Source organism: Amblyomma maculatum, chromosome 4 (assembly GCF_055883805.1).
Source record: "Amblyomma maculatum isolate TAMU_Amacu chromosome 4, ASM5588380v1, whole genome shotgun sequence".
Taxonomy (NCBI): domain Eukaryota; kingdom Metazoa; phylum Arthropoda; class Arachnida; order Ixodida; family Ixodidae; genus Amblyomma; species Amblyomma maculatum.
Window position 1 is genome coordinate 130,592,226 of NC_139347.1, and position 11,960 is coordinate 130,604,185.

General features: G+C 45.5%; 1 protein-coding gene and 1 long non-coding RNA gene across 2 annotated transcripts in view; both read right to left on the reverse strand.

The window, feature by feature from the left end:
- Positions 1–4,029, reverse strand: part of LOC146192583 (uncharacterized) — a 53,692-nt gene extending 49,663 nt beyond the window's left edge. Inside the window, exons 1-2 of the mRNA XM_084602483.1 lie at positions 3,844–4,029; positions 2,483–2,648 (exon numbers count right to left, since the gene is read on the reverse strand). Coding sequence (XP_084458609.1) covers positions 2,483–2,647 — 165 coding nt within the window. The 5' untranslated portion in view covers position 2,648; positions 3,844–4,029. The remainder of the gene's footprint in view (positions 1–2,482; positions 2,649–3,843) is intronic.
- A 1,242-nt stretch (positions 4,030–5,271) lies between these two features.
- Positions 5,272–11,619, reverse strand: LOC146192585 (uncharacterized). Its single transcript, XR_014706763.1, has 3 exons — positions 11,485–11,619; positions 9,993–10,118; positions 5,272–5,501 (listed from the first exon to the last, which is right to left on the reverse strand). It is a non-coding gene; the product is annotated as an uncharacterized LOC146192585 (long non-coding RNA).
- Between the last annotated feature and the right edge of the window lie 341 nt (positions 11,620–11,960).

Below are 11,960 nucleotides of genomic sequence, written 5' to 3' on the forward strand. Positions count from 1 at the left end.
CCAGAAATGGAAAGCTCTACAGGCAGTGCAGGCTTTCTGCTGCTTCTTGCATGACACAGGACTTGACTCGTGACTGTGGTGCAAGTTACTATTCCTGTATATATTTTAATCAAGTCATGACCCTCTTTGTTCTTCTCTTTCTGTAGCAGGTCAGATATTAAACTTTTAAGCCAATCTATCCGCATTTCCAATCAATAGCACTTGCGTGAATGCATTTCTCCTGGATGGTTGATCTGGTAATCACACCATCGTAATGCAAGGACATGGGGCGTATGAGCTTTTGAGATGAACAATTTTTACCCTAGAAATGTCTTTTAAATGATGTGAAGGATTCTGTATATATTTTAATCAAGTCACGACCCTCTTTGTTCTTCTCTTTCTGTAGCAGGTCAGATATTAAACTTTTAAGCCAATCTATCCGCCTTTCCAATCAATAACACTTGCGTGAATGCATTTCTCCTGGATGGTTGATCTGGTAATCACACCATCGTAATGCAAGGACATGGGGCGTATGAGCTTTTGAGGTGAACAATTTTTACCCTAGAAATGTCTTTTAAATGATGTGAAGGATTCTGAGCTCTGCTCAACATGATCCTCCTCTTTGGAGTCTTCATCAGGTTCTATGGGACTAGATGAGTGCTGTGGAAAGAACGTGATCGAAGTGGAACCAAGGGGCCTGTTCTGGGTGGTACGATATGCTGGTAGGGGCACCTGTTGTGCTGGCCTCACGGTATCGTTCAAAATAAAAAAAAATCCAAAATGCGCATATTACTGCTATGAGGGCAATCTGGCAGGAAACAATCAAATAGAACTGGTGGCTTCTGCGAGTCGAGTAGTTCTCAAATAAGCATATCTGTAAGGCTACAAATCGCAACTACGTTTACTGCCTTTATCACGCGACCTACACTTTTTTTTGCCAATGCACTGGGCCAGCGGTTTTGCGTCGGTACGACGCATCGTTTTAGGTGAGCTTTCTTCGTTTCCGGTCCATGCCGAGGCTTCGAATGACGCCGAGGTTCATTTAGGACTTCCAGTAGAAAGTAGTACGAACACATGAACCCAATCGGTGTGCCAAAACTTGTGAAAGCGAACGTTACTTCCACTCGGAGAAGCCGTGCTGCAATCGATCGCGACGTACACGGTTGGCATAGCGAGCACTCAAACCCGCACAACACGCCTAAACCCAGAACCTAACGGTGACAGGAAAAATAGGCGAAGTCTGAGTACTGTAGACGTTGTAGGAAGTATGCTTCCTCTTTCACCCTTAGGTATGCCCTTAAGTATGCCCTTTCACCCTACGCGTTGTCGCAAAGCTGCGACAACGCGTAGGGTGAAAGGGCCACCCAAGTACATTGTAGCAACCTTTTTTTTTTTTTTTCGGTTTCCGGCTTTCCGTGTAGTGCCATAGTTCAGGTCATCCGGCCGAAATAAAGGAAGCGAAGCTCGACACGCTATTCTCAGTGATGCAGCGCGGAGGCGATCAACTAATATACGAGTACGCGCCGCGGCGCCCGCTCCTGAAACACTCCACCCACCACTCGGATTGAACACACTTGTCGATTTCTTTGACCTGGAACCGTATTTAGACCGTATCTTTAATGACGCCAAGAATAATAAAAATAAAAAAAATTACAGCAGCGGCCGCACAACCAAGTTGTACCGGTGGTATGAGACTGCTCAAGACGTTGTGCTCCATCACGAATGTTCACAAAAAAAGAAAAAGAAAACAACAACAAATTAGATTGGAACCATTGTCATTTGGAGTACCCGGCGGAGCGAGGTATAGCCGTCGTTACCGAAAATCTGAACTTGAGCGTCACCTCTCGCTCTGTTCCAGAGCGCAGCGAGAAGCAGACACCACCCGTAAAGTGAGCTTTACCACCCGTCCTGCTCCGCCGCCGCCACCGACCGCGCGTCACGTGACAGTATTGTTGAAGAAATGCGTTTGCGTGAGCGAATAATTAATATATTTTTATTTGCTAACTTTAACAGCAACCTATTATTGTATGGGAAATAATGATTATATCTGCGTTTCCAAACGGCTAAACATGACGTAGGCGAGTACTTCTAATTCCGGCCTACAGGGTCGCATGGTCGCTTCAGGAACGCAAAAATGCTTTGATTTCAGAATGGTATTATTAAATGCAGAAGCAATATTTCGACGAGATATTTTGGAATAGGCATACCGAATGTTTACTGAAGCAAGGAAAATTGTAACTGGGCAGCTACATTTTCGTTTCACGACCCCTTTAAACAGAGTGAGTGTGCTATTAAGGCAAACGTGGCAAGAAAGTGGTCTAGTCACTGCTCATTTAAGAAATTGATTGTGAAGTGATTTTGTTTCAGTACTGTCTACCCTAACCCTGTGGAAGCAAAACTTATAGAAGTGGGGCAAACAATCTGTGCCAAGAAAAAAAAGTCTCCCATGGTTTTGGATGAATGTGAAAGTCCCTGCACAGCAAATGTCCCAACAATGCCTTACCACAGTGCAGTGTAGTGGTAGAGAGACACGGGTGTTGGTGAATGGAGAGCGAAGCGAGCGCAACTCCTTGGTCAACCCAGCAGCCGAGGACTCCTTGGGAAGAAGGGTGGCCACGTGGGCTGCATATGTGGGGAGGGTCTTCCACTCAGTGGGGGCGGCCATCATGCTGTAAATTCAATTGATTGAACAGTTAGTTCATTTCAGACACCACAGCATCACTAAAATAAGAAGCAGGGTTCTGAGTCAACAGAATCGACTCTCTGAGAAAATGGTTTGACTGGGCTGTTAAGCTGGTCAGTCGTTAACTCCTGTGTTACGAGAGCAGCCCAGTGCCCAATATGGCAGTGCACTTTTCTCTTTTGTAAAATCATGTATAAATAAAATGATAACGCTCACCTCATTAGACTATACATAAGCAATGTTTTGAGACTGATTGGAGAATTCAAGCAGTACACAACTCACAAATGTAAAAATACTTTTATGACAGCAGGAACACTGTCATAGCCAAAAGGTACAGAAACCGTCTTGCCTCAACACTTGCAACAACACTGACCTTAGACAGCTTCATTACAAATGTGGGTAGTGTGAATTAAACCACTGAAAGAATATTTTCAGCTCGAAATTGTTCCCTTCTCATGCAGCAATTCTCAGCATCACTGCAGTACTATTTGCAAGAACATACGAAAGGGTAACAACAGCACAGCGAGAAATTTGACGGGCTGAAAACCAGCGCGTGTAATGAGGCATATATTAGCTAATCGTAGGCTATACTGACAAAGGTGCTGTCTGCACACGATGGTTTTTGTAACTTGCAAGAGTGACGCGGCTGCACTCCCAGTGCACAGAACTCTTCCCAGAACAAAAAACTATTACACTATGCATACTTCGACGTAAACAATGCAGGATCATTGGTGCAGCGTCCACAACGAGCGCCTTTTCTCAGAGGTCGGCTCCATGATCGCACTGCTTGCAGGTTCAGCCGCAGACAGCGAAAAACCATGAGAGGGGACCGCTCTGGAGTCTACATAAGCAGTCAAAGTGATATTCCCTACGTTAAGTATGCGTAGACTGGGCTGAAACTGGAAGAGTGTCACGAGTTAACAGGAACGCTGCCTTTGAATTCGCGCGGGTCCGCGCCACTGTGTCTACTTTACTGCTCTAAATCTGTCTAAATAAAATGCAGCGACCTGCAGTAACAGCTTAGAAAACATTGCTTCGCAACATTAGCCACTCGGTTAATATTCTGATCAAAAGCAGTCGCCATGGCCTGTGACAGCGTGGAACTGATTTAACAATGACGGACCTGAAAGCCACATTTTACATGAGCTAGGGCAAATTGAGAGTTGAAATGGTATTCTTACCAAACGTTAGCGCACAAACTGCAGCCACTCAACCAGTCATGTTCGCCGTGCGCGTGCTGCCAACAACGCTCCAAATGATTTCTCCGCGTGAAAACAAAACAACCAAGCCATGAAAACTACCACTACCAGACTTTGCTACTACGGAACGCCAGTCACTACGGAACGCCATGTGCTCAAGCTGACAGCTTCCTCCGTCCTCAGCCAATCAGGAGGGCGCGTGTTCCTCCGCGCCTCCTCGTCATACTGGTCATACCTTGCCTCGTCTGCGTGTCGTCTGCGTGTCGTCTGCTCACAACTGACCTACTGCCATAAGCGAACACCGCAGCTATCATGCGAGACGCGCGCGCTTTCGTTTCACATGAAGACGCGAGCGTACGTTCATGAGCTTGCCCACCTCGAGGACAGCCGGAGCCTGGGCACGACGTTCGTCTTGCACCCCAGTCACACGGCAGTCCTCCAAGGCCTTGACTGCAAAGGTGGTTTATTGCACTAAAGACATAGAGAAACATACGTTTCTCTATGCTAAAGGAGCAAAACCGAGCAGCAGCGGCGCTCATGGCAAGCGCAAACGCTGCCTCTGTACGTGAATGCAATCAGTCAGCCGGCAATCACGACGGCCGTCAACCGCTGCCCGTGAAGTGGAGTAACAGCAGTGCCCGACGCGCCCGAGGCAGGCGCCGTTGCCGAAAGCTCCACACTTGTGCTTGAGCATTTCGGGGTAGCTCGACTGGAAACCATGCAGAAATGCTTGCCGCGGGCCGGCGTCGCAAAAAGTGACGTCACGGCCTCTCCTCAGTCAGCCCAGACGGCCATAGACGTCCGACGGTCGACCGACGGACGTCCGTTCTCGGACCTTCGGACATCCGACGGAAGTCCGGTGATGTTCGATATACGTACAGCGGACGTCCGTCGGACTATCGTTCGTGGATCCGGATCGCGTCCCACGGACGTCCGACGGGCAGCCGGAGGCGGACATTCGGACGTTTCCCGGAACATGCTTGCAGGGCCCGCTATTCGTGTAAAAACTTGACAATAACATTCGTGTAAAGCTCAGCAAGCATGTGCCATGGAAATTTCAGTCACATACTAGTGCTCAATGCCTTTGTCGTTAGAGTAAAGCAGACAATAGAATATGCAACAGGTTCAAGTTTCCTGTTGTCTGCTTTACTTTCACACACAAAGCACTGAACAGTAGTGTGCAAACTTCCATCAAAGAGGCACATATGCTAGCTGAGGTTTACACAAATGCACCATTCCTGAAAACATGCTAAGTGCATAGGCATACCAGCATGCAAGGTTGTAAAAAAAGCATTTTTTTTGCCTTTATTGCAAAAACTGCATGCATAAATAGTCTACACTAAAAAAATATCGATGTTAAGGAATGGCATGCCAAAATGCAGGCCAACTGGAGTATTAAGAATCTACTTGAATAATTTTTTTAAATTATCCTTGGCCGTGACAGCTCTTCCCTTGGGGAGGTGGTGGAGGAAAAGGTATTTATTGAAACCTAATATTTCGGAATTAGCGAGATGATCGAGTTCTGTGTGGGCGGCCTCCGCGGGCCGGGATTCCAGGAGCAGTTACTATCCTGTGCATTTGCTCGATCAGCTGTTGCTAGTCTTTCAGGCCTAAGATGGAAAGAGCAGGCTGGGCTCCTCCTGCAATAGAAGGGAAAATGAAATTCAAGTTATCTGTGCTGAACTTTGATTACACATCTCCAAGGGCAACTGCCAGTTTCTCTCAATTGCTTTTTCCAGATGGCACTGTACGCATGCATCTCCATTCAGAACTGTCACATACTATAAGAAAGGTCATATAACTGCAGCAAAACCCATGCAGAATAACAAAAGATACAAACGTAGTTTGACGAGAACCTGGCATTCAGTATTTTAATGTTTTTATGTTGTCACTTTGAACATGCCACTCTGAACAAACATGGCATGTTACGCTTGCTGCTACGCGCCCTCAGCAATGCCCAAGACATGGAGTGCACATGCAGAGAAACTAAGCATAAAGGATGCTGTATATGAACATAAAGCACAGCCAGAGCATTGCAGTATTACACAGGTACGCATTGGCGGCAGAAACCTGCATTTTGAGCGGTTTAACAGGCAGATTTCTAAAGTCATTGTTCCTGCTCTGAAAAGAAGTGATCAATAATAACATCATTTAAAATTGTTACCTTTTTGTTCTGTAAACTGCACATTTCGCTGGTTTCCATGTACCCTCTACTGAAGACATTCCCTGGGCGTGTCGGGGGTATATCGACATCAACATCTAGGCTACAAGCGTCTAGAAAGCGTCTCCTTAGAGCACCTGCGACGAATTAACTTATCTGATAACATGCAAGCTGCTGCAGCAGAATAAAGATAGACATTTGACATGTGGCTAAAGCCCAATGTGGAAGCATAGCCCGCCGCAGTGATTGCGCAGTGTTCATGCTTCTACAAGAGTTAAAAGTAAAGTTATTTGTTTACCCACAGCGCTATGCGACATTACAATAGCAAGGCTTATAGTTACACAAAACACAAAAAGCTGATAACCACAAGCTCCTGATGTATTACCGGCAGCATGCAGCATGGATGTATGTCATGGATCTCTCAACTACGCACAACAAATTACAAAAAAAAATAATGGTATTTATAAATGCAGCCAGCTGTTCACAAGAAACACTGTAGCTTTTTTATGGGGAAGGTAGTGGGCGCCAAAGAAACTGCCCCTGTAAAGGCGCCTAATTTGCCCCTATGTAATATCGGGGACAAGTGTGTGGACTTCACAAACTGCAATCAAAGTACATAACTTTCACATCGACCAGGAAACTCGGACCATACTTGTCGATGTGAAAGTTGAACGTTAGTTCTTTCATGTGTGCAAGAGAAATAAGGTCACAATTCGTTTACATCGCGATTCTAGTCCAAAATCTACAGACATACTGTCCAGACTTTCGCCCCCGCAGTATAAGCCACCACTTGGGTAAGAGATTAGTAAAAGAAGTGTATAAAAGACATTAGTGCTGTTGGACAGCCATAGCTATAAAAATGGTATCGACATTGGAGTACTACCTTAAGGCGGGGCCTAGGGCATTACAAAAGCAAGAGTTAGTGTCCGCTGATCCTCATTTGAATGAACAAAAAGAGGGGGGGGGGGGAAGAAATCTACCTCAATTACATGTTTTGAGTGACACCAAGCCGCAGTTAGTATTAAAGATATCACACAGTTTTGTGGAAGATTTGGGAGCGCTTTGCAGCTTTCTTACAGGATTGGACGAAAGAGCTCACCATCTTCAGAAAGGCACATTATATAGAAATGAAAATAGTGAATTTACTGCATCTGGCCACAACAACTTGCACACGGAGAGGAAGATGAACTGAAAATTTTATACATGAATGTACGCATTTACAACAGGTGAAACAATGACCATGATCTATGCCGATGAGTAAAGAGATCAAAATCTAGCTCAGAACGAGTTCTCCAGGCCGCGGGGCCGTTTCATTAACTTCGGGACTCCGCCCACATTTCTTCTCCCCGATGACAACGAACTCACACATGACTGGCTAACAAACATTTTGGCATGTCTTTCCACTTTCATAAGTTCTTCACCCTCTCCCTAATACAAGCAATGCAAAAGGGACAACAAATTCGTTTCACAACAAACGGAATTTAGAGAATGGACCTCGAAATGATTGGCTCACTAGGTCACATGCCAAACTCTCTCCCCTCGGAAAAAAAAAAAGAAAATAAATAATTAGAACCCATCAAAACGGTGTCCCACGTGCGCAACCATTGCCCAAAGCTTGCATCCTTGGCGGCTCCTTTTACAGGGCAATTATTGCAATTATTGGCGTCCGAGTCAGCACCATTGCGGACCACATCAGAAGAGCCAACCCACATCATACCGTCACTGTTACACACTTGCCCTTTTTCAACGCCGCTATATCCCACCATTGTTAACATCCAGGGTTGGAATCCTCAACGAGACCCCACTCAGCGCGCCTGCACTGAATAATTGTCACTTTTATGGGCTCCCCAACAAGGAAGAGGGCCTTACACTCTTCAACCTGACAGTGTTTTTTCTTTGAACGATAAGCAGTTCTTCCAAAAGAGGTGCTCGTTTCAAAGCTGTGCTGCCTCCGGGTGATGGGTCCGGTCAGCATACTAAGGATCCCTTAGTACGCTTAGTACTAAGGAACCCTTAGTTGTATACTGTTCGTAAAGCTCCTTAAATAAAAATGAGCCCCTTACATGACACAGCAACGAGAACAAACTGCCTGTCCCCGCGTCTTCGAGTGCGACAGCAAAGTCCTCGGAAGAGGGGACTTCTTTCCCTCTCTGCCTACGTTTCCGTTAAGCACTGTAGCTGCTGTAGCTGCCTATCTGTGCGCGTCTCTCCGCCTCCTGTCCGAGGGCAAGTGGGAGACGGCCGCAGCTGGGCATTGAACAGGTGACCCAAAAAGAGCAGACTAATAATGGTGCCTAGCATACCCACCGATCCCTTACAGAAATCATTAAAGAAATGAAAGCAACACATCAGATAACACTACAATGTTTCTAAGTACAAAGTCGACAACTCCAAGTCATATAAATATATGTACATCTCCGCACATTAACTAGACAGAAACAGTGCAGAGTAAACTAGTAATTCAGTGTCTAGCAACACTATTAAAAGGGGATAAAGGCCACGGGGGGCTACGATTATTAGTACCGTTTTGCCTTTAAACTACAATAACATACTAGTTGCAAGCTTAAAATCAAAGATTCACGCCTGTCCCACCCACAGCAATGGAACACACATCTGACTCAAGTCTGCAGAGAAAGAGCAAGCTAGACTATTGCAGCACCCTTGGTTATTTTTCTGGCATTTCTGAGGGTGAAGAATCTGACTTGTCAGTAGCATGTATATGAATAAGAACCCTATGACAGTAAATGCATCAGATTTTCTGGAGTGGCTTTTCTTTGCTGACCACATATGAGGTGAGCTATAATTTATTCAACTTGGCCTAGGTTTATTCTATGAATAACAAAGCTATAGCAGGTACACAGTCGTCCACTCAGGCTGAACATGCGAGTGCGTGGCATCCACTTTTTGAGATGCCACTGCATCCATCGCAGCCGCACACCGTAGCGAAGAGGCAGACAGCGTGAAGTACCAGCCTCTAGTCCCTCTACCACCACTGGGGTCCCAAACTAGGGACCCCTTGTTTTTGTCAGGACAGGCCCCCTCAGGGTCAGCTAGTAACCTCCTGTATTTGTATCTGATGGCAATGTTTTCCACCACCACCCACAATACGCAGCTGCGCATCACAGCAGATGTGAAGCAACAGCTCCTGGTCCTTCTATGCATAAGCCACTTTGCCTTGATGCATGCCTGCGCACCATAGTAAAGAGGCAGACGACATGACGCAGCAGCTCATGGTACCTTTACACATGAGCCCCCCATTGTACTTCGATACGCACCATAGCAAATATACACACTATGCCACACAGCTGCTCCTGGTCCCTCTATGCATAAGCCATTTTGCCTCAATACGCACCTGCGTACCTGAGCGAAGAGGCAGACGTGAAGCTGCAGCTCCTGGGCCCTCCATGCACAAGCCACTTAGCATCAATGCACGGCTGTGCACTGTAGTAAAGAGGCGAAGGACGTTATGCAGCAGCTCCTGGTCCCTCTACACATCAGCCATTTTGCCTCAATGCGCATCTGCACACCGTAACAAACAGCCAGATGTGACAAAGAAGCTCCTGGTTTCTCTACAAATAAACCACTTTGCCTCAATGCACGTCTGCACACCGGAGCAAAGAGGCAGATGACGTGAAGCTGGAGCGGCTGGTCCCTCTACGCACAAGCCACTTAGCCTTGATGCATGGCTGTGACGGATGCATTGCTGTTTTGCAAACTGCATGCCACACATTCCCATTCAAGCTAAGAGTGGACGACTGTGTCCAATGACAAAAAGTAACATGGTGGACAATGTAAAAAGAATTTGCTGCATAAAGTTTGTTGAAACCAGTTCTACATCCTACATGTAAACAAGCTAAAACCTTAATGTCGAAGGGATGTCCTGTGTGTTTAAAATCATCACGCTCAAACAACTTCAACACTGACAATCATGATTCAATATTAATAATATAGATAATGATACAATACTCACTTTTAGCCATACCAAAGAAATGAGAATGCAAAGGGATGTTGCTGTTTTTCCCCCGTGGATGACAGTTTTCCATGTTCAAAGTGCTGCTTCCTGTTGGCCTACGAAATCGGCTACAGCAAATGGCATCTGAAAAATTTTTGGAAGCCTCACGCTAGTCTTCAACGAGAAAAGCATTGCCATACAGAAGCAGAACACAACAATACATTAAAAGCACCAACTGCGGTGCTGTTTTTAGGATGACTAGGTAGAGGTTTTGCTGTAGCAAGCCAAATGTTAGCCTTCAATAAGGAAAGCATTCCCATACAGAAACAGAACACAAAATCTTTTACAACACATTAAAAGCATCAATTGCACAAATGCTTGTAAGATGACCAGGTACAGGTTTCTGCTATAGCCCACATCATGTGACCAGCGGTTATCAGAAGCCTTGTATGTGAGCATGATGCCCTAAATTCAATTTATGGCTATCACTGTATTAACAAGCATGGGTTTAAAGCTACTTTAATATGATAATCTAAGAACATGGTAAGAGCTTTCAGTGCGACACATAAGCTCAGTATCATGCACTATAAGGTGCTGCATGGCTCTAGTGCAGCTTTGGCATTATCTCGCTGTCAATAATGCAGTGAAGTTCTGAGGAGCCTTTGAATATCTGTAAGGACAAAGCAACAACAATTTTGTTTTCATCTCACTTTTGCTCAACTCGTTTTTTTCTTTTTTTTTTTTTTTTTGAGCCCGCGGCTTGCATGGCCTCCCAGTATGCCTGTTTTGCATAAAAGAAGGCGTTGCAGGCACCAGAGCTCACAGCCCAACTGTATCGCGGCGGCGGTATGTCAAATTCGTGCCAGAACAGCGCAGAACAACGGGTCAAAAAAAAGACAAGTGCTGACTTTTTTTTTTCTCTCATCTCCTTGTCCGGTTGTTCTGCGCGGTTCGGTCCCACATGCATAACCAACATGCGCAAGGTGCTGTCCTGGTTTGTCAAAGCTGAAGGAGAGTACTAAACCTTTAGTTATTTAGTAGCTACAGCCGTTCCTTCTAGAAACTGTAGTTGCCGTAAAGCTCGAGAGAGAAAGATCAGCGGCTGTCCATTAAAAAAAAACAAAACAAAAAAACTCGCGACGTTTTCACAAGTGTAGGCATGTCGCACGATAGGCTCGAGGAGTGCAAAAGTTTTCTCGTATAGTTTTTACAACTCAGCACGTTGCGCATGGTTAACAAATTAACTCCTTTAAAGCTCGGGCAGGCACTCCTTTATCAGAGACAGAGAAGTTGCGCTGCTTACTGGCGCAGCGTCCAGTAATGCCGAAAAGATGGCCCTCAGACTTGAGGCTGCACTTTAGTTAGTCGGCGCGGAGCCATCCTGTCAGTCTCGCCTAAAACACTCGACCGTTCGGCTGCTGTACAGAGCTGTTTCCTTACGCAAAAGCTCACCACTATCGGTGCATCGAAAAGTTCAACTAAAGAAACAAAAGTTCGGTGAAATACTTACTTTGGAATCAGCGGGTGAACAAAGTGTGCCAGCCGCACCAAGCCACAGCAAAAACAATGCTAGCAGTGCATTACAGCCGTAGGTATTTGTAACTGCGCAGAAAATGCAGAACACGAAAACGTGAAGCCATCTTCCATGACTAAACTTCAACTTGTCAGGTGGATTGGATTGGCTCATTTCAGATTTTTTTGAGGATAGGTTCGGTTTCGTTCTTTTTGAGCTTGCTGCTTGCTGCGTCTATTCAGCCACTGATTAAAATTTCACCGAAGCATCATGATAGAAACGTGTTTAATGGCTATTTAACTTTTAATCAAAAATTTTGGATGGAAGAATTCAACGATGAAACATGCGGAAAATAAAAAAAAAACTGTTTAATGAAAACGCTTTCTATCGCATCGATTCGCTCTGGCATCATATAATGCAGACTTGGCGGCATTACTGATTTATACGCAGTTCAGACGAGCACGACGACTACA